Consider the following 23,565-nt stretch of genomic DNA (forward strand, 5'->3'; position numbering starts at 1 on the left):
ATATATCTCTGCATGACCCTGGTCCTGTACCACCCTCTTCTACCCAAATTCCTCTTCCATACCTTATATTTAAGCTACTCGCTGAAAGAGGCCTGACTTTTTTGCACTTTTTTGAGTACTTATTTTGCATTCAATAAGTGTTCACTGAAGAACATTAAAGAATAACACAGAGGGAGGGACTTGCTAACGACAGCAGTGCTATGTCTGCACTGGGACGATATGATAACAGAGCTGTGGTCTGACATCTGCACTTACATACTCTCCATAGGTCTCCTGTGTTGGAGGTGGCGGTGGAGGTCTGTACCCCGTTGGGGGAACACCTCTTGCTCTCGGAGTGAGAAGTCCTCTTCCTCGACTCACTGGCCCTCGGGTGGAAAGGACTCCCCTGGCAGCTGGTGTCCCTCGGGGGACACCAACTCCAACTGGCCGGGCTGTGACTCCTCCTCTCCCCCTGTAAACAAGTGCATCAAGTTAGCAATATTTACCACATTTCTAATGTTCCTTCCATATTACTTATACTTCACAGAAATCAATGTTCTGTATTTCTACAATAAGGAATAAGAACTAAGGATGCAAAACAAGAAATGAAGCAAGTAACAATTAGGTATATACCAAAAGGAAGGTAGTCATTTAGGTAGTTAGTTCAGTAACAATGAATATGGTAACACTGAAGAAACCCAGACTCAATTTCTCGCTAAAATGTAGGACGGGAGCTATGAAATCTGGGGAGCTGCAAGTGCTGAGGACTCCTACACGATACCACACCAGGATAACACCTGAATGGAGTCTGCTGCTCAGAATCTTTTTTTTCTTTTTTTTTTTTTGACAGGCAGAGTTAGACAGTGAGAGAGACAGAGAGAAAGGTCTTCCTTCCATTGGTTCACTACCCAAATGGCCGCTACAGCCGGTGTGCTACGCCGATCCGAAGTCAGGAGCCAGGTGCTTCCTCCTGGTCTCCCATGCGAGTGCAGGGCCCAAGCACTTGGGTCATCCTCTACTGACTTCCCAGGCCACAGTACAGAACTGGACTGGAATAGGAGCAACCAGGACTAGAACACAGAGTACCGGCACCACAGGCGGAGGATTAGCCGAGTTAGCCGCAGCACCGGCCTGCTGCTCAGATTCCAAAACTACCTGAGAGCACATAGCTAGCAAAGCCAAGAACCAAAATGCATGTGTCACAGTTTCACTACAAAGAGCAATACAGAACAAGTCACTTTTTTTAAAAAGAAAAATAAAAAGTAGCATCATTGAGGTTTCAAAATTGTCTGGTCCAGAACACTATAGCAGCAGGCCCAGGCAGAGGTAGAAAGATTACTAAGAAAAACATACAGCAAAAAGTGTGTTGCCAGAGTGGCTTTAATTCTACATTTTTGTTGTTTCTCAAATTCCTTCTCTGTTGGGGTCTCCCAGGAGCATGGAAGGTGTCAAGGAGGCACCATTATCAAAGCAGTGCTTTTGAGAGGCATTGCCCAAGACAGAAGTTTGGTGAAGAAACTGTTTCATTTTTTTTTTTTTTTGACAGAGTTAGTGATGAGAAAGAGACAGAGAGAAAGGTCTTCCTTCCATTGGTTCACCCCCTAAATGGCTGCCACAGCCGGTGCTGCGCCGATCTGAAGCCAGGAGCCAGGTGCTTCCTCCTGGTCTCCCATGCGGGTGCAGGGCCCAAGCACTTGGGCCATCCTCCACTGCCTTCCTAGGCCACAGCAGAGAGCTGGAATGGAAGAGGAGCAACCGGGACTAGAACCCAGTGCCCATATGCGATGCTGGCGCCACAGGTGGAGGATTAACCAAGTGAGCCACAGTGCCAGCCCCAAGAAACTGTTTCAAAAGTAGAAGTCTATTTCTCTCATTTGAATCTAAAATGGAAACATTAAAACACTCATTACTTCTCATTCTATGAATGGTATACCAACGTTCCAACAGCTGATAGATGCATGAAGATTCCCATAACAACTTGATCTATGAAATTCCTAAATGTGATATCCACATGGTCATTCACAAAAAAATGTGATATCCGTGTGAGCATTTATATTCTGTTATGTGACAAATAGGAACTACATTTTAAGTGGACAACATTTGAAAAGTGTATATTATTTAAAAAGAGGTATAATTTAATGAGGTGACATTAACACAATTCTATAAACCAAATAATATGGCATTAACACATTCCTCCATCTGCCTCTCTCCCTCTCCAATTCCATCCATTTTGTTGCAAATTTCAGAATTTCATTTTTATAGCTGAGTAACATTCCATGATGTGCATATACCATATTTTCTTTGTATATTCATCCACTAATGGACATATAGGTTGATTCCATGCCTTTGCTATTGTAAATAGCGTTGTAATAAATTTGATGTGAAACAATAATCTCCTATATGCTGACTTCATTTCCTTTGGATGTATTCCTAGAAGTGAAGTAGCTGGGTCATAAACATATCTTTAGTTTTCTGAGGGATCGCCATAACTACTTCCCATGTTTGTCCTAATTTGTATTCCCACTAACACTGTCACATCAGCTGGGCCTAGGCCAGATTGAAGCCAGGAGCCAGAAAGTCCTTTCAGGTCTTCCAAATGGTTAGCAAGAACCAAATTACTTGGGCCATCATGTGCTGCCTCCCAGGCACACTGGCAGGAAGCTGTATTGTAAGTGTGAAGTTGCTGGAATTTGAATCAGGCACCCCAATATGGGATTTTGGCATCCCAGGATGTGACTTAACAAGTTGTACCACAATGTTCACTCCTATTTTCTTGATTTATTTTAAAGATTTATTTATTTGAAAGGCAGAAGTTACAGAGAGGCAGAGAGAGAGAAAGAGAGGTCTTCCATCTGCTGGTTCACTTCTCAAATAGCCACAAAGCCGGAGCTGGGACGATCTGAAGTTAGGCGCCAGGAGTCTCCTCTTGGTTTCCCACATTAGGGCAGGGGCCCAAGGACCTAGGCTCTCCTCCATGGACCCCCCCAAGCACATTATCAGGAGCTGGATCAGTAGTGGAGCAGCTGGGATTTGAACAGGTGCCCAAATGGGATGCCAACATTGCAGGCAGGTCAGCCACAGCGCCCAACCCTAATTTGTTTGAAGCCAAAAGCCAGGAACCTCTTCCAGGTCTCCCATGCAAGTACAGGGTCTTAAGGACTTGGGCCATCTTCCACTGCTTTGCCAGGCCCTAGCAGAGAGCTAGAATGGAAGTGGAGCAGCCAGACTCGAACTCACCCATAAGGGATGTGGGTACTGTAGGCAGCATCTTTACCTGCTGTGCCGCAGCACCGGTCCCTCTTAATTTTCTGAAACCAGCAAATCTACCTGGAGATGATACCATATTGTGGCTTTTATTTGCATTTCCCTAATGGCTAATGATACTGAGTATTTTTTTCATGTGCTTCTGGGACATTTGTATTTCTTTGGAAAAATGTCTATTCATATCCTTTTCCGATTTCTTAACTGGACTGTTTTGTTGGTATGGAACTTCTTTAATTTTACACATTCTAAATATCAATTCTTTTAACATATGCATAGTTTACAAATATTTTCTCCCATTCTGTTGGTTCCCTCTTCACTCTGTTGAATGTTTCATTTGCTGTGCAACAGGACCTTCTTAGTTTTACATAACCCAACTGTCTATTCTTTTTTTTACTTCTTTTAATTCAGATTTATTTATTTGAAAGGCAGAGTTACAGCGAGGCAGAGGCAAAGGCGGGGGCGGGGGGAGGGGTAGGAGAGAGAGAGAAAGTTTTCCATTCACTGGTTCACTGCCCTAAAGGTCTCAACAGCAGGAGCTGGGCTGATCTGAAACCAGAAGTTTCTTTGGAGACTCTCACATGGGTGCAGGGTCCCAAGGACCTGGGACAACTTCTACTGCTTTCCCACGCCACAGAAGAGAGCAAGATCAGAAGTGGAGCAGCCAGAATTCAAACCAGCACCCACATAGGATGCTGGCACTGCAGACAGCGGTTTTACCCACTATGCCACTGTGCTGTCCCCTATTTTTATTACCTGTGTTTTTAGGGCTCTACCCAAAATCCAAAACCCATGCCAAAGTCTTGGAGTGTCTTCTCCTAGTAGTTTCATATTTTCAGGTCTTGTATTTAGATCTTTGATCCATTTTGAGTTGATTTTCGTACAGGTTATAACATAGGGGTCTTTTTCCAACGGTCGGCAGTGTTGGAAATCCAGTTTTCCTGACACCTTTTACTGAAGAGACTGAGAGATTGTGCTTTCTAGAGTGTTTTTAGCACTTCTGTCAAAGATAAGCTGGTGGAAGATGCATGAATGTATTTCTGGGATTTCTATTGTTCCATGGTCTACCTGTCTATTTTTATTCTAGTACCATGCCATTTTGGTTACAATAACCCCATCATATGTCTTGAAATGTGGTATTGTGATGCCTCAGGCTTTGTTTTTATTGTTCAAGATTGTTTTGGCTATTTGGGGCCTTTGTATTTCTATATGAATTTTAATTTTTTCCTAATCCTATAAAGAAAGTCATTGGTATTTTGATGGGAACTGCACTGAATACGTTAATTACTTTGTATACCATGGACATTTTGATAATATTATTTTTTTCATTAACATGGGGGTTCTTTCCATTTTGTGTGTGTGTGTCTTCTTCTATTCTTTCATTAACTTTTTAAATATTTTCACTGTAGAAGCCTTACATTCTAGGTTAAATTTACCCCAAGGTATTCAATTTTATTTTTGTAGCTGCTGTGAATTAAACTGCTCTTAACAGTTCTTTCTCATCAAGATCACTGTTGGTGTAAAAATGCTACTGATTTTTATGTGTTGATTTTGTATCCTGCAACTCTGCTGAACTCACTTATTACCTCTAATAGTCTCTTGGTTCCTATATAGAATCATGTGATCTGCAAACAGAGACAATTTGACTACTTCCTTTCCTATTGTTACAACTTTCTTTCTCTTGCCTAATGGCCATGGCTAAAACTTCCAGAATAAATAAGAGTGGTTGAGAGTTCCAGTTTAAGGTGAAAACATAAGTAGGATTTAAACAGGTGAGAGGCAGATGGGAAAGAAATACAGAATTGTAGATGGGGACAATATGAACAAAAAATAGAAAGGGGTTGGGCCATTGTGGCACAGTGGGTTAAGATACAACTTGGAATTCCCATATCCTGTATCCGAGTGTCTGGTTCAATTCCCAGCTACTTGGCTTCTGACCTAGGTTCCTGCTAATGTACCTGGGAGGCAAACACGATGACTCAGATACTTGAGTTCCTACTACCCATGTAGGAAACCCAGAAGGAGTTTCTGACTTTTCCCATCTGCGTGGCCCAGTTCTGGCTGTTGTGAGCATTTGAGGAGTTGACCCCATGCATGAAAGGTTACTCTGTTACTCTCTCCCTCCTCTATGTCACTCTTTCAAATAAATAAATAAATGTTAAATAATATATTAGGCACAGAAAGATGGAAAGACACACTTAATGAAGCAAAATTTCTAGCCCAGGGCTGCTCAAATGAACAATAAATAAAACCAATCAATAAAGAATTAATTGGAGGGGCCGGTGCTGTGGCATAGCAGGTAAAGCCGCTGCCCGCAGTGCCGGCATCCCATATGGGAGCCTGTTGGAGACCCGGCTGTTCCACTTCTGATCCAGCTCTCAGCTATGGCCTGGGAGGGCAGCAGAAGCTGGCCCAAGTCCTTGGGCCCCTGTACCCACGTGGGAGACACTGAAGAACTCCTGGCTTTGGATCAGTACAGCTCTGGTTGTTGCAGCCAACTGGGAAGTGAACCAGCAGATGGAAGCCCTCTCTGTCTCTCTGTCTCTGTCTGTCTGTCTGTCTGTCTGTCTCTCTCTGCCTCTTGTTCACTTTCTGTGTAACTCCAACTTTCAATCAAATAAATAAATATCCAAAAAAAATAGAATAAATTGGAGAGTGATACTGAGAAAAAAATTCAGAGAGGCTTTAAATATCTCTTTTGAGAATATGAACTTTATACTGTAGAAACAAGAAATCTAAAAGACTTGGGGCCAACAAAGACCACAGTGACTATGAGGGAAAAAAGTCCCTAGTGGATCAGTTGCTTATGATTTCAAGTAAACATGTGGTGACCATAAATACTAAAGTAAGCATGTTTAACCCTGGCACTGACCTGGCCCATCACTCTACCACAAAGTAAAACCAGGGTCTGAAATGTGCAACATTAAAAAATAATCTCATTAGACAATATTAACAATCAAAACAGCTTTAAATGAAAAGCAACATCTAGGCTGTAACCAAAGGTATAATTTTTCCTCTGGACAGATGGGAGCATTTCTCCAGGTATTACACTCCAAAAAAAGGGGAAAGCCTCTGTGTTCCTCATCTGTTCCTAACAACTTCAAATTTATTTAAAAACTGGCAACTAAATTATCTTCATTAAAAGTAACAAATGTGTTTTAAGGAGCACAGTGCCTGCTAACACCCAACACTGAGTGTGCTCTGCTCTCTGCACTCTCCAGCCAGAGGGTCTTCATTCTGGGATTTCATTTCACAACAAGAAGAACAGAAAAGTGACTTAATCTTATGTGATAAGTTGAGTGTGTATATATGTACATTTATCAGACATCTAACATTTCTTGTGTGCTAACCTTATATATGTATGTTTACATGTAACTTAGAAAGAACTTTTATTTATATATACAGATACACTGGTATCTATCTGCTATCTGTATACAGCCATGAATTGCTAACAGAAGGGGTACATTTTGAGAAATACAACATTTGTGTGAACATCAGAGTGTACAAGAACCTATATAGTATAGACTACTATACATCTAATGGACCTAGCTGTGCTATACTTTATATGACTGGCAGTGTGAGTCCGTTCACACCAACAACACCCTAAATAGATCATTGTGCACTGACAGCAATAGGTGATAGGAATTTTTCAGTTTGATTACATTCTTATGGGACCATCAACTGCTAAATGATCTAATGTGCACAGTAACATTGTTTCATGGCAAATGACTGTCTGCCTATCACTAAAAAGAAAGCCATGACGGTGGCTGGTGCTGTGGGACAGTGGGTTAAGCCATAGCCTGCAGTCCTGGCATCCCATATGGGTGCTGGTTCAAGTCCCAGCTGCTCCTCCTCCCTGCTAATATGTCTGGAAAGCAGTGGAAGATGGCCCAAATCCGTGGGTCCCTCTACCCACATGGGAGACTTGGATGAAGCTCCCGATCCTGGCTTTGGCCTGGCCCAACCCTGGTCATTGCAGCCATCTGGGGAGTGAACCAGTGGATGGAAGATTTCTCTCTCTCTCTTTCTCCTTTCTCTCTCTGTAAGTCTGCCTTTCAAATAAATAAGTAAATCTTTTTTTTTTTAAGTAATCATTAATCCAGGGAGAAACAAAATCTTTGTTCTTGGACCAGCTGAGGGACTTTCAAATGTCATAGATTGTTTGCAGTGAATAAAATTACAGGCATTTGGATATCCACTAGGTGCTTAATGCTGTGCTTAGCAATGGTGGTATAACAATGAACTAGCCAGATGTCCACAAAGGCAAAACAGGGGAGACCATTACTTCAAACTACTTATCAATGAATGTTATTATTTACATAAAACAAGCCTCATTTTAAAGAATTAATGTTAAATGAGTAATAGTTTGCCTAAGGTTATAAATTAATAAGTGGTACAGGTTATAGTTAACCTTGGGAATATCTCAGTCCAATGTAAATCCCCTTAATATGACATCACATTGTCTGAAAACTAGATTTGTACAAACGAACCTATCTACCTTATTCTGGCTACTAACTAAAGAAACACTAAACCTATTGCTTTGGTATCCTAACCTAAACATTAAAAAGTAAGTCAATAACTTACACCTACCTGGTGATTGCAGGGGTTGGTACACCTCTGGTACGCAAGGTAGGTTTCCCTCGAACCACTGGAACATCTGCATTTTCTGAACCACCATTCAAATACGTTAGTTCCTGGAGCTGTGCTTGCCTGATCTCATCATTATAGTCCTATACAGAAGACAGAAGATAGAATACTTTGCTTCATACTAAAACTATAAAAAGTATCTATAACAAAAAATCATTTTTTGAGGGGGAAAGTATGGTTATCTTCTTAGAATTGTATTGTATTGTATTGTATGAAATAAATGAAATGAAATCTGTTGTCTTTATATTAATTTCTTTAAAAAATGATCAGAAAATACTTGAATTCACAAAGGAACCTATGAATTTATTAAAACAGAAATGTTCTGTTTCATAACCCTGTTAAAATGCTTTCACTAATATACACTTAGAAATGGTTAAAAAAATTAGAAAGTACAAATTTATTGATAATATTATTAAATAGAAAAAGGAAAACCAGTATTTTCTCCCAAGGTAAAATTTTCCATAATGAGTTGTAACTCCTTCCCCTGGGCATGCTTTCCATGACAAGTATTTATATTGAAATTAAAATAGCATATAACAAAATTATTTACAACTAAATTCAGAAAGTAGCTACTAAGCATCTATGATGCATCAAGTAACAGAAAGCCAAAGGAATGAACCAGGGTCCCAGCAGCCAGGGAACTCAGTCCAGCTCTCTACTGTGGCCCAGGAAGGCAGTGGAGGATGGCCCAATTGCTTGGGCCCTGCACCCGCATGGGAGACCAGGAGGAAACACCTGGCTCCTGGCTTCGGATCGGCGCAGCATGCCAGCTGTAGCAGCCACTTGGGGTGTGAATCAATGGAAGGAAGACCTTTCTCTCTGTCTCTCTCTCTCTCTCACTAACTCTGCCTGTCAATTAGTGTATGTATGTATACACACACACACACACACACATTCCTTTGGTAGATTCCCATTTGGCTACTGCACAAGTTGTGAAATTCAACATTTTGAAAACTGAACATAATCTTATTCCTCAACATTGCCTTTCTTTTCACCTTACATTACCATCCAAGTATTCAACTCAGAAACATTGTTGTTATCGTTAATTCTTCCACCCTCTTTATCATCCTCAACACCATTCAGTGAGCATCAGCAAAGACATGGAGGTGTAAATAAAATCTGATCTGTTTTACAATAATAGGAAAATTCATGTCTCAGTGGTCAAAAAGGAAAATCCAGTAGGTTTTCTATAAGAAGTGACATCTGAGTGAGAAGTCATTAACCAGAAGAGTGGCAGAATGGCAGAAGGAAAAACAAATTTTAATACTAAAAATAGTGGCCAGCGCTGTGGTCAAGTGGATTATGCCATTGCCTGCAGCGCTGGCATCCTATATGGGCATCGGTTCAAGTCCAGGCTGCTCTACTTCCAATCCAGCTCCCTGCTAATGTACCTGGAAAGCAGAGTAGGATGGCTTAAGTAGTTGGGACCCTACAGTCATGTGGGCAACTTGGATGAAGCTTGTACCTCCTGACTGTAGCCTGGCCCCACCTTGGCTATTGTGGCAAAATTATGAATGCAATTTGGCATGTGAGTGGGAGCAGGATTAGGGGTAACCAGAGGCCAAATCATGAAAAACGTTATCTTATTAATGATAGCTTGAAATGCTGAAAATAAAAGGTTCTGAGAAGCCATAATAATTTTAAGGCAATCTGCCTATTTAGGTTCACATTCTAGAAATATCATTCTAGGTTTAGTGAAAAAAATAGGATAGGACCGAAAACAGAGATTGACAAAACACTACACCTAAGGCAGGTGTTGTGGTACAGTAGGTTAAGCCTCTGCTTGGTATGCCCACATCGCTTACCAAAGTGCCGGAGATAAAGTCCTATCTCTGTTTCCAATCCAGTTTCCTATTAATGTGCCTGGGAGGCAGAAGATGATGGCCTTAGTATTTCGGCCAGCCACAAGGGAGATTCGGTGTCACTCTAGTTTTCTAATCAATAAACATTTTTAAGAAAAAAACAAAAAAGTACATTCAAAAACATGTACGCTTCTCAAGTGTACGTGGAATAATCCCGAGGACAGACTCTGTGTTAGTTCATCACACAAGCCTTGATAATTTTACAGGAACTGAAGTTAAAGTGTATCTTCTGATTACAGTGGAATAAATGAGAAATTCATTAAGGAAACAAAATTTGGAAATTCAAAAATATGTAAGAGTGAAATTATATAACAAAATACCATTAGATCAAAACAGAAACAACAAGAAAATTTTGAAATTAATGTGAGATGAGTGAAAAGACAAAAACAACACACCAAAATTTACAGGCCAGATCTAAAGTTCATAAGAAAGTTTATAGTTCTACATGCCTATCTTTAAAAAATCAAAGATTTGAAACCAATAACCCAATTTTTAAATTCAGAGAGAAATAGGAAAGAAAAGAGGTTAAACACAGAAAACAGCAGAAAAAATTAAAATCACAGGAGAAATATATATAAAGGCCAAAAAAAAAAAAAGAGAGAAAAAAATTAAAAGGTGTTTGTATAGAAGATTAACAAAATGAGTTGCCAGGGCTATGGAAGCCTTTAGAGTTCGCTGACTTTGATCTTATTCCGATAGGGTCATAGTCAAAGTGGAAGTTCTCTCCTCCCTTCAGAGAAAGGTACCTCCTTCCTTGATGGCCCCGTTCTTTCCACTGGGATCTCACTCACAGAGATCTTTCATTTAGGTCTTCTTCTTTTATTCTTTTCCATGGTGTCTTGGCTTTCCATGCCTACAATACTCTCATGGGCTCTTCAGCCAGATCCGAGTGCCTTAAGGGCTGATTCTGAGGCCAGAGTGTTGTTTAGGACGTCTGCCATTCTATGAGTCTGCTGTGTATCCCACATCCCATGTTGGATCTTTCTCTCCCTTTTTGATTCTATCAGTTAGTATTAGCAGACACTTGTCTTGTTTGTGTGATCCCTTTGATTCTTAGACCTATCGGAGCCATCGAATGTGAACTGAAATTGATCACTTGGACTAGTGAGATGGCATTGGTACATGCCACCTTGATGGGATTGTATTGGAATCCCCTGGCACATTTCTAACTCCATCATTTGGGGCAAGTCTGATTGTGCATGTCCCAAATTGTACATCTCCCTCTCTTTTTCCCACTCTTAAATTTAACAGGGATCACCTTTCAGTTAAAATTTAAACACCTAAGAATAATTGTGTGTTAATTACAGAGTTCAAAAAATAATAATAGAACAACAACAACAACAACAACAAATACTAAAAAGGATAAAGTATTACATTGTACATCTAGAGTCAGGACAAGAGCTGATCAGGTCATTATTTCTTATAGTGTCCATTTCACTTCAACAGGTTTCCCCTTTGGTGCTCAGTTGTCACCGATCAGGGAAAACAAATGATATTTGTCTCTTTGGGACTGGCTTAATTCACTCAGCATGATGTTTTCCAGATTCCTCCATCTTGTTGCAAATGACTGGGTTTCATTGTTCCTTACTGCTGTATAGTATTCTATGGAGTACATGTCCCATAATTTCTTTATCCAGTCTACTGTTGATGGGCATTTGGGTTGGTTCCAGGTCTTAGCTATTGTGAATTGAGCTGCAATAAACTGACGCCATGAACAGGAGTGTCAAATTGTTAAGTCAGCAACAGGAGTCACTGTGTACTTACATCCCATGTGAGATCTGTCCTTAATGTGTTGTATAATGTATAGTGATGCTATAACTAGTACTGAAACAATATTTTTACACTTTGTGTTTCTGCGTGGGTACAAACTGATGAGATCTTTACTAATTATATACTGAATCGATCTTCTGTATATAAAGAGAATTGGAAATGAAAAAAAAAAAACCTGGTGTTAAATTGGAAATGGCATAGAAAATTAATTAATTTAAAAAAAATATTATGTAGGATCTCTGTCTTTAATGTGCTGTACACTCTTATTTAATGCTATAACTAGTACTCCAACAGTATTTTTTTTCACTTTGTGTTGCTTTATGGGGCAAACTGTTGAAATCTTTACCTAATATATACTAAACTGATCTTCTGTATATAAAGAGAATTGAAAATGAATCATGAGGTGATTGGAAGGGGAGAGGGAGCGGGAAAGGGGAGGGTTGTGGGTGGGAGGGAAGTTTTGGGAGGGGGAAGCCACTGTAACCCATAAGCTGTACTTTGGAAATTTATATTCATTAAATAAAAGTTTAATTAAAAAAAAAAGAAGAAGATTAACAAAATGGACAGATTCTTAGTTAGACTGACCAGGAAGAAAAAAGCCTCAAGATTATTAAAATCAGGAATAAAAATGGAGCATCACCTGGACTTGAGTTAAAAAAACGCTTATAAAGAAATACTATGAACAATGACATGCCAATAAATTAGGTAAAATTAGATGATGGATAAACTAAAAAGACAGAAACTACCAAAACTGAACAAACAACAGTACATGTAACATAACAGGAAACACAGAGTTGGTATTTACCGCAGAGTTCTTGGGAGTTTCAGGACTGACAGAGGAGACAGGCTGTGATTCATAGTTAGCCCATTTCACCCAAACACGAGTTTATGAGAATAATGTGACTTTTGAAGGGTGGAGTCTGGTTGTGAGACAGATCACAACATGACTGTTGGACTACAACTTTCAGCCCCAAACCACTACAGTCTCTGGATAGGGAAGAGGGTTGGAGATTGGCTTAAAAAACCAAAGGCCAATGATTTTATCAACAAAAATTCCACAATGAAGCCTCCATAAAAACCCTGAATGGTAAAATCTGGAGAGTTTCTGAGTTGGTGAGGATCCAAATGCCAGGGAGGAAGAGCACTCCAATTCTGCAAGGGTCTAACCTCCATGCTTGGGACTGTTCCAGATCTCTTCCTATTCCCTCTTCTCTTGGCTATTCATCTTCATCTTTGTAACAAACTAAACTATTGAGTACACTGTTTCCATGAGTTATATGAATCACTATAGCAAATTACCAAACTTGAAGAGGGAGTTTGGTAACACATAACTTGAAGTCCACTTGGTGAAAAGTACAGGAAACCTGGGACTTGCAACTGGCACCTCAGCAGTCTTGTGGGACTGAATCCTTAACCTGTGAGATCTGATGGTAATTCCAAACAGTGAGTGCCAGAAATTTAACAACTTGTAGGATAGCCAATTGGTGTCTACAAAGTCAGAGAACTGGTAGGTTGGAATTGAAAAAAAAAAAAAAAAAAAGAAAAACCTCACACATTTGATAGTCAGAAGTATTGAGTGTAGACAAAGCTTTTCTTTAACAACAGACTAAATTAGTGCCCCAAATTTTCCTTCCTCCTCCAAAATAGTCCTATGCCCACATGATTTCACATGATCTCAATGATGAATCGAACTGTATATACTTGAGAGAAACAGAGAAAAAGACAAAAAAGAGCCCTCATCTGCTGGATCACTCCCCATATGCCTCCACCGGCAGGAGGTCAACACCTGGAGCTGGGACTTCAATCCAGGTCTTCTAGACAGGTGGCAAGAATCCAACCACTTGAGTCCTTCCAGCTGCCTCCCAACATGAGCATTGGCAAGAAGCTGGAATTAGGAGTCAGAGCCATAGATAAAACCCAAGTACTCAAATGTGGAACGCAGGGAAGAGAATCCCAACTCTTCCACATATTTCAAGAAGAAATAATGTTAACCCTTCACAAAATTTCCCAAAACAATTTAATGCAAAGAAACATTTCCTAAGTCATTCTATAAGGCCAGTATAACCTCACAGAATATCAGTATATATTAATATCAGACAGACATCACAATAAAAGAAAGCTACAAATACTGATTAATACTGATATTAAAGCTATCAAAATATATACTAAGAATCAAATCCAGCAGCAAGACTTATGCCTAAGAACTAAGCTGAACTTCTCTTAGGACTGCAAGTTTGGTTCATCATCTGGAAATCAATTAAGATAAAAATAATATAAGGGTAAAACCCACATTATCATTTCAATAATGAAGAAACATTTGAGAAAATAATCCAACAGAGTAAAATGTTAGAAACACTCAACAAACTAGGGAAACCCATAGGTAACATCATATTAAATGGTGAAAAGACTGTAAGTGCCATTTTAAGATCAGAAACAAAAGAATCCCTACTCTTACCATATCTATTCAACACTGAATTGGAGGGTCTATTAAGGACAATTACATGGCAAAAAGAAAGAAAGAGCATCAAGATTAAAAAGGAAGAAATAAAACCAATCTCCATTCTCAGAAGACATAAACCTATATTTAGAATATCCTAAGGAATTCACAAGAAAATACAATATAAGATCAATTTTTTTTAAAAAAAGGATTTCTTTACATTAGCAGTAAATAATCTAAAGCTAGAATTAGGAAAACAATTCCACTGAAAAGAAAAACTTCGTTAGGAATATACTGACAAGACTGAAGATCTGTACTCTAAGAATTATGTAACACTGCTGAAAGACATTTGAAAACGTGTAGGGGCCTGTGCTGTGTCCTGCAGTGGTGCACCCCATATGTGAGACACCTCAAGTCCCAGCTCCTGCTAATGCACCTGGGAACACTGAAGAAGGTGGCTCAAGTGCTTGCCTCCTTGCACCCCTCTGGGAGACCCAGAAGAAGCTTCTGGCTTCAGCTTGGCCCAGCCCCAATTTTGTGGCCATTTCGGGAGTGAACCAGCAGACCGAAGACCTCCCTCTCTCCATGTCTAACTTGGCCTTTCAAATAAATAAAATAAATCTTAAAAGAAAACATTTAAAGAAATATATGACAGGAGGACTAAACGTTATTAAGATAATAACCTCCAACTTGATCCACAGATTCAAGGAAATGTCTATCATAATTATTTTACTGAAATGGAAAGCTGATCTTAAAATTCATACAGAAATGCAAGGGACCAAAAATCACTGTAACAATCTTGAAAAAGAACAAAGTTGGAGGAATGACATACTCTCATTATAAAATTTATTCCAAGATTATAAGTAATTAAGACTGTGTGGTAATTGCATAAAGAACAGACATAAAGATCAATGAAATATAACTGAGAGCCCAACTGATTTTTAAACATTCTGTTTAACAAGTGATACTGCAACAACTGGATACACACATTAAAAAAGTGAACAAATAAAGTGGGACCTCTACTTCATGCTTTATGTAGAAATTAGATCACAGTGGCTCAGAGAGCAAGATTTAAGAAGTAAAACCATAAAACTCTTAGATGAACACATAAGCAGTAAATCTTCACAGAGTAGAATAAGAAGGGAATTTTGTGTAGTAGTTAAGTCATTACTTGAGGCACCGGCATCCCATAACCATGTGTAGGGCTAGAATCCCAGCTACTCTGATTCCAGCTTCCTGCTAGTGCATTCTCTGGGATGCAGCAGATAATGGCTCAAGTGGTTGGGCCCTTGTCACTCACATGGGAGACCCAGACTGAGCTCTTGGCTCCTGGCTTTACCCTGACCCAGCCCAAGTTGGGTGATACAGATAGAAATCACCCCATCCACTAGTTCACTCTTCAGATGCTTTGCGAACAGCCCAGGGTAAGCCAGGCCCTCAACCTGGAACTCTCACGTGGGTGACAGGGATCTAAATACTTGTTATAGTTATGTGAGAAATACAACAAAGCCACTCTATAAAAAGCAATAATAAAACTTTACAAAATGATTCAAAGCCACCATTTAAGGAATCTGCAAACTGACTGAAGGTACATACTAAACTGAAAATACATTTATAAATAGGTAAATTTCTGGAAAAAGTCAGATTCCAGCATTTTTGCTTGGAGCTGTCAGCTCCCTCCTCCCCAGCAGCTAGCTGGAGCATCAGTACCACTACAGTGGTGTGAGTCTGGGAACTCTCAGGTTTTCTGTAGGAGGAGACTCGCTTAATTGGTAATGATAAGTGAAAAACCCCATGCCCAGCAGCAATGTCAATGACAGCAGCAATTCTGGTAGCAAAGGAACAGGGGAGATGAGTGAATCAGCAAGCGGCTATCTGGGATATCTGCGGTCCCTGAGTGGGGCAATGGAGAGATCAGAAGATTAGCCAGAAACTTAATGGAGACTCAGAACTGGGACAGCCATGCAGGCCCTGAGTTCCCCAGCCATTTCTGGCTGAATGCAACAATGTGTACATGCGCAGCAACATGGAGGCAGCCCCACAATGAATCTGCTCACACAGAGAGGAAACATGAGAAATCCAGGCCCAAGGAGAAGTCAGGACAGGCCTGGGAACAAGCTACTCTGGGTGCATTCTGCAGTGGACACACAGTTCCTTCAGCACAGAATGGAAGCTTTCCGAACATAGGTCTCGAAGTACAACCTCTGACCAATCAGTGGTTCACCATGAAACTGCTAGAGAAAACTTATAATAGGAAAAAAACTCAACAGATTACCACCAAATTATTAAAGAAATGGAAGCCAAAAAGAGCAACAACAGTCATCTGTCTGGGAAGAAAATAAATCAGAATCTATGATTGCTATAATATATTAGCTATCACATATAATTTTCAACCGAAAACTAAGTGACACAAAAAGAACAGGAAACTGTGATCCAAACTCAGGAGGAAAAAGGACAAAATTAAACTATCTTGGAAGGGGCCCAGATGTTGGACTTGAAAAAAAAAAGGATTTTAAAAAACGTATAACTACAATGAAAAATTCACTGGAGGAGATAAATAACAGAGCTCAGATGGCAGAACAAATGACCAGAAGACAAGTCAATTTAAATTATTAAATGTGAGGAACATTAAGCAAAAAAGATGAAAAACAAGCCTAAGAGATCTGTGAGACACTAGCAGGTGCAAGAACATACATATAATGGTATCATGGTGGGGTAGGAGGTGGTGTGAAAGAAAGGAAGAAAAAGACAAAAATGTAAAGAAATGATGGCCACATTGAAAGAAAAACATAAACACAGAGATCCAAAAAATATAGTCAACAAGTAGGCTAAACATACACATCACAGTCAAACTCCTCAAAAACCAAAGACAGAAATAGCAAAAAGGGGAAAACAAGGATCATGTATAAAAGAACAAAAATGAAGGTAACAGAAGAACATACTCAAAATGTCAAAAACACCCAAATTGTCAACCAAGTATTTTATAACCTATCCATTAGGATACAGGTACGATAAAGACATCTCCAGAAACAAAACAGTTATTATTTTGCTAGTAGATCTAGATTACAAGAACATCTAAGAGAAGTTCTTCAGGCCGAAAAGAACTGATACCACATGGTGACTCTGTCAGAACAAATGCAAAGTGCCAGAAATGGTGAATATGTTGGGCTAATATAAAATTATTCTACTGCAAACTGAATCCCTCATGATTATAGATGTGGAAATACTTACCAACTTATTAGTAAACCTTTTCTAGCAACATATAAGAAAGATCCTATACAATGACCAAGAAGGATTTAATCTTAATATAAATTCTTCACAGCCAAAGATCAACTAATATAACACACTATTAACAGAATGAAGAAGAAAACAATTACCTCGAAAGGCAGAAAAAGCATTTGACAAATTTCAACACATATGTGTTGACCATTTTTCCATAATAAAAACTCTCAGCAACTAGTAATATAAAAGAACTTCTTCAAATGAATAAGAGAAATAAGAAAAACTTTCAGCAGACAGAGAAAGGCTGAGTGCTTTGTTCCTAATTCCAGAAACAACTGTGCATTGAAATTTCTAGTCAGGGGAATAAGGAATGAGAAAGGGAACGGGAATGGCAATGGGAATGGGAATGGAGAGGAAACAGGAGAGAACGGAGAAGACAGAAGAGGACAGAAGAAAGGGGAAGAAAGCAGGGGAAGGGAGGAGAGAGAGGAGGAGACAAAAGAGAAAAATTAAAGGTACTCAAATTGGAAAGGAAGAATTAAGACTGGCAATATTAATAAATTCTGTGACACACATGGAACCCACTAGTGAGGATTCTTTTTAATCTTGCTAATGATTTTATTTTTTAAGTGCACATTAGAACTAGAACTCATAAAAACTTCAGCAAGGTCATAATATACAAAGTCAATATATAAAAACTGACTGTATTTCTATACATTAATAACCATCTGAGAATGAAATTTAAAAATTCAATTCATATCAGAAAACATGCAGAATTTGAAAATGAATTTTATAAAATAAATGTAAAGCTGGTAAGCCTGATAATAAGATAAATTTTTAAGTATCTTTTAAAAAAAGAAACATTTTATGTTATGAGTTGAAAATTCAAAATTGTAAAAATGGAAATTTTCAACAAAATCTCCTTTAGATTCAGCTCAATGTCCATCAAAATCCTAGCCAGGTATTTTGTAAAAATTGATAAGCTGATCCTAAGACTTACATGGGAATACAAAGGAGACAGAATAGTCAAAACAATTCTGAAAGAGAACAAGGTTGGAGAAACTACACACTTGGATTCCCAAATTTACTATAAGGCTACATTAATTAAAAGTATGCTACTAGCTGACATAAGCATATAAATTACTGGCACAGAATCGTGAATGCAGAAATTAAACCCTTACCTCTGTGTTCAGTTACTTCAACAGGGAAAAGGATTATCTTTTCTATCTATGATGTGAGGAAGACTGGATATTTATAAAGAAAATTTAGATCCTAAACTCACAATACATAAAAAAAAAATCAAACTTGATTACAGATTTGGCTGAAAGAATACTATACAAGATTTATAAAGCCGGCGCCATGGCTCAATAGGCTAATCCTCCGCCTTGCGACGCTGGCACACCGGGTTCTAGTCCCAGTCGGGGCACCGGATTCTGTCCTGGTTGCCCCTCTTCCAGGCCAGCTCTCTGCTGTGGCCTGAGAGTGCAGTGGAGGATGGCCCAAGTGCTTGGGCCCTGCACCCGATGGGAGACCAGGAGAAGCACCTGGCTCCTGGCTTCGGATCAGTGTGGTGCGCTGGCCGCTGCGCGCCGGCCGCGGCGGCCATTGGAGGGTGAACCAATGGCACAAGGAAGACCTTTCTCTTTGTCTCTCTCTCTCTCACTGTCCACTCTGCCTGTCAAAAAAAAAAGAAAAGAAAGCTTTGGCCGGTGCCGTGGCTTAACAGGCTAATCCTCCACCTTGTGGCGCAGGCACACCAGGTTCTAGTCCCAGTCGGGGCGCCAGATTCTATCCCGGTTGCCTTCTTCCAGGCCAGCTCTCTGCTATGGCCCAGGAAGGCAGTGGAGGATGGCCCAAGTGCTTTGGCCCTGCACCCGCATGGGAGACCAGGAGAAGCACCTGACTCCTGGCTTTGGATCAGCGAGATGCGCCAGCCGCAGCGGCCACTGGAGGGTGAACCACCAGCAAAAAGGAAGACCTTTCTCTCTGTCTCTCTCTCTCTCACTATTCACTCTGCCTGTCAAAAAATAAAAAAATAAAAAATAAATAAAAGATTTATAAGAAACCAGCAGAAAGACTTTGTGACCCTGGGTGGGGCAGAGTTCTCCTGGCCATCCCAGACGGAGGCTGAGGAAAATCAAACTGTGCCTCTTGATGGGGACTCTCAAAGTCATGGGATGGAAGGTACAGTGCAGACATTTGTGGAAAACAGAATTTGCCATCTTTGACTACGTCTGCACTGTCTGGTCCAAACTGCATGCCCACTAAGACATAGTCTCTCTTTAGGTGGTCTTGCCATAGATCCAACTTTATAGTAATTTCTATAAATATATGATTCATATTAGCCTTTTCTATCAAACTCAGATCTCTATGAGGGCAGAAACTGTGTTTTTAATTCGTTCCACATCAAGGCCTTTAAGGCAAATGTGACAGAAAAATATCCTTTCTCTGTAAGTACTTTGTCTTCTTGACAGCCAATAGGACCATAACACATGTGCTCTCCATGAAAGTCAATCTACTAGCCACGCCTGGGACCACAGAAGACACTGTCTCACCCAGACGGCGTAGGGCAGATGTGCCAGCTGCTCTAGAACGAACTGGCCACAGAGCCAGTGTCAAGGCTTTATTTATAAATAAATAACTATATATTTGTAATAAGAGCATATAAGTCACATAAAAGACTACAATAAACTTGGGTAATAAGAGGTATATTTTCTTTAAAATATCACATTTTTAGCAGTATTTACAGGTGGGGGGGGGCACTGTGGCACAGCATTGTGACACAGTCATTTAAGCTGCGCCTGAAATGTCAACATCCCAGATGAGCACTGGTTCCAGTTCCAGCTGCTCTACTTCCAATCCAGCTCCATGATAATGCACTCAGGAAAGCAATAGAAGATGGCCCAAGTCCTGGGAAGCCTACTATCTACATGAAAGATCTGGATGAAAATTGAGGCTCCTGGCTTTTATCTGGCTTAGCTCTAGCCCTTGGGGCTCCTTGGGGAAATGAACTAACAGATGCAAAATCTGTCTGTCTGTCTCTCTCTCCCCATCACTCCTTCCTTCCACCTGCCCCATAATTCTACTTTTCAAATAAATACATATTTTAAAAAGTGTCCAAAAGTGTTAAAACAGATTATGAATTGTTAAAAACACATAATGAACCTGGCAGAAACTGGCTAGAATTTTAATAGTGCCTCTCCTACCCATGCTCATTACAGTTATGTTTGTCATTTTATTTATCATGCTGTACCAAGTAATCTGTTGATGTTTCTTTTCCCCTAAACTACATATTCCTCGATGTTGGGTATTGCATTTTTCCTGTTTGTGTGGTCAACACCACACATAGGGCTTGACTGCAGAAGGCAATCATGGGTTTATGTTGGACATCAATCAGTTTTTGACGTGTTTTCAGTCTCACATAAAAGTGTACAACTTGGAGAGTTCAAAAACGTGAATAATAGATTGTGCTGCTGCAAATGTTTCAGCCATGTAAATTTCATAGCATTATTTAATCTCTCCAAAACTCCATCCTCTCATGTAAGAAAAAGGAATAATGTCAAGTAATTTACAGGGATGCTGTAATGTCTACTACAAATAAAGATCTATGCAAATTACAATTATTATCAAGGCCTAAAGCAAAATAAATATTTTAAAGGTCAAGTGAGCTATGAATAAATATAGTACTAACAGGGATGAGGAACTTTTTGATTTCTTCCAAAGCATGTCCCATCCGGGCATAAGCTTCTGCTGGTGGGGCAAACACTTCAATGAGCACATGGAGATCATCATTGAGATGGAAGTACTTTGCTTCTCCACTTTTTCTCAACTCTTCTTCCTGGAGAAAGAAAAAATCATATTTAAAAATCTGTCATTATGAAAAAAGACAGAAAACAAAAACTATCCACAGCTTATCTGTTTACTGAACAGCATATATTACCCTGAGGAAGAAGTAAATAGTAAATCACATCTTTCCACTGTAGGTATTTGCAAATACTCCAAAGGCTTCCCACTGATACTAGGATAAAGTCTCCACTCAGGACACTGCCCATCAGGATCACGGACTCAATATTGCCTGCTCCTTCACCTCTTCCTGACTCCCTTGCTTAAACCTTTCCAGTTGTTGATGGCTTAATAGACCACAGAAGCATCATGATTATTATGCTGTATATGTAGCTGATGCACGTCATGATTCCAATAATTTCATCAATGTAGCAACTAGAAGAAAATGAACTGAGTTCACATTAAATAGTAAACACACTGAGAACCTAAGAATGAGATCTCTTTAGAATGAGATTTTAATATTAAGTAATGGGAATCACTAAAAATAAACATATTAACTGAGAATTTGTGAAAACAATCAACAGAAGTTAATACTTAAGAGTTCATGTAATGAAGATATGATGACAATACAGTCATCAGTAGTATCTACCTAAGTAGCAAAGTTGTTACTTCAATCATCACCTGTGGTCAACTTCAGTGAGACGCTTCCAGTGGTAGAGGCAACAGCACAGTTCCAGGGACAAGAAGACAACACAACTAGTGGCTGGAGTGAAATGGGCTGTTTCTTATGGTAGTCAAGAGTTTAAAGAATGTAATGACAGACTCATGGTTTTAAGTTATCAGTTCAAGGCACAAAGAGCCAGAAGTATCCTAGAAACTTCTACTGTAGTAAGCACAGGCTGACGGAACCAACAGACAGATGCAGAGTTTAAATGTGTGTACTGCTGAATATCCAAACTCTCTCATTTGAGTCGTAGAATAATGTCTGGCTAACAAAGAAACCAGAGGCCTGTACTGGTAACATTTGGGATGATTCAAATAACTCTGATCATCCAAAAGTGGAAACGCGATTGAGTCTTCCACACTGGCAGAAGCCTGTACTATATGGTGATGTTTTTCCTATGTTGCTTGAACAACAAAGACAATTCTTTGAAAGGAGAGGACACCTTCATACTTTCTAACTCCTCTTCCTTATGTCAGATATCTGTTTGTTCCAGGGATGCAAAGAATAAGAGAAGCAAACTGAAACTAGGGAAGAAGGCAGCATGCATACCAAACCTGTAATATTTACCACTTTATGACACTACCTCCGAGTCTTCTCAAGAAAGATACGGAACCATTTATGAGAGTGACTTTCAATGAGGCTAAACACCTATACAGAGAGTTACAGGTTGAATATCCCTTATCCAAAATCTTGTGAACAGAAATATTTTGAATTTCAGAATTTTTCACGTTTTAGTATATCTCTTTATACATAATGACCTATCTTGGTGATGGGACCCAACTTATGATAGAAATTCATGCATGTTTCATATATACCTTATACATACAGTCTGAAGGTTTTAATGTTTTAAGTGTGCCTGTGTTGTGACTGAGACCCACCCCATAAGGCCAAGTACAGAACATTGCATTTCTGGCATTGAATCAGGGCTCAGAAAGTTTCAAATTTTAGGATGGTAGGCATTGTGGCTCAGGAGGTAAAGCTACTCCTTCAGATACTGACTCCAATATGGGAATGCCAGTTTAGTTATTCTGCTTCTAATCCAGCTTTCTGCTAATGTGCCTGGGAGGCAGCAGAGGATGGAAGAGCCAGATGGAATTCTGGGTTCCTGACTTAGTCTTACCTGGCCCTGGCTGGTGTGAGAATTTTGGGAGTGCACTATCTGATGGAAGATCCTTTCCTTTTTCTATCAAATAAATAAATAAGTAAATACACAAATATATCTTTGAAAAAAATTCAGTTTAGAAGCACTTTCAGATTTCCAGATTAGGTATATTTAACCTGTAAGAGAATTAACTCTGACCTAATGCCACTCCATTGGGGGCCACCAATCAGAGTGTGGCTTATGGGGTAAAAAGATATTGGTCCTCATCCACTGATAGTGAGTTCATCAGATTATAAATTCGCAGTGAATGCTATTCCTCCTGTTCCTGGGTGGCTTGATGGAACATATATCATCAGCTACTTACAAAATCTCCACTGTGATTTACTGCACCATATGGGAAGAAAACATAGAAATGAAAGGATTACTGAGTTATTGATAACTGGTTCAGAAAGAGGCCCAAGTGTGTAAAACCAGGGTGACCCAAGCAAACGTGGAGTAGATCCTCAATGATGAGGTAGAAACCCATTGTTGCTAGTGTTAGAGTATCTCATTCCCCAGCCAATTCAGTGCTACTCAAGGTACTCATTAACAAAACAATCATGGAAAGAGGGATAGAAGCTACATGATACTTCACAACACAGATTCCCCTACAAAAGATGTCTAGCTACTAACTCTGCGGAGTGCCTGGTATGCCAACAACAGAAAACAACCACAAGCCCTTGTTATGACAATACAACTTGGAAGGACCACGGAGCCCTTTTATGGACAGCCAGGCATC

At 39.7% G+C, this 23,565-nt stretch overlaps 1 protein-coding gene across 2 annotated transcripts in view; it reads right to left on the reverse strand.

Annotated features, from left to right (window-relative positions):
* The window catches only part of KHDRBS3 (KH RNA binding domain containing, signal transduction associated 3), a 224,540-nt gene that overhangs the window by 86,013 nt on the left and 114,962 nt on the right, over positions 1 to 23,565 (reverse strand). For both annotated transcript variants that reach the window (XR_009865776.1, XM_062189443.1), the window contains exons 4-6: positions 20,870 to 21,016; positions 7,831 to 7,970; positions 256 to 451 (exon numbers count right to left, since the gene is read on the reverse strand). Coding sequence is in view for 1 of the 2 variants with exons in the window: in XM_062189443.1 (XP_062045427.1) it covers positions 256 to 451; positions 7,831 to 7,970; positions 20,870 to 21,016 (483 nt within the window). In the remaining variant the exon portion in view is untranslated. The remainder of the gene's footprint in view (positions 1 to 255; positions 452 to 7,830; positions 7,971 to 20,869; positions 21,017 to 23,565) is intronic.

This window comes from Lepus europaeus, chromosome 4, assembly GCF_033115175.1.
Source record: "Lepus europaeus isolate LE1 chromosome 4, mLepTim1.pri, whole genome shotgun sequence".
Classification (NCBI taxonomy): domain Eukaryota; kingdom Metazoa; phylum Chordata; class Mammalia; order Lagomorpha; family Leporidae; genus Lepus; species Lepus europaeus.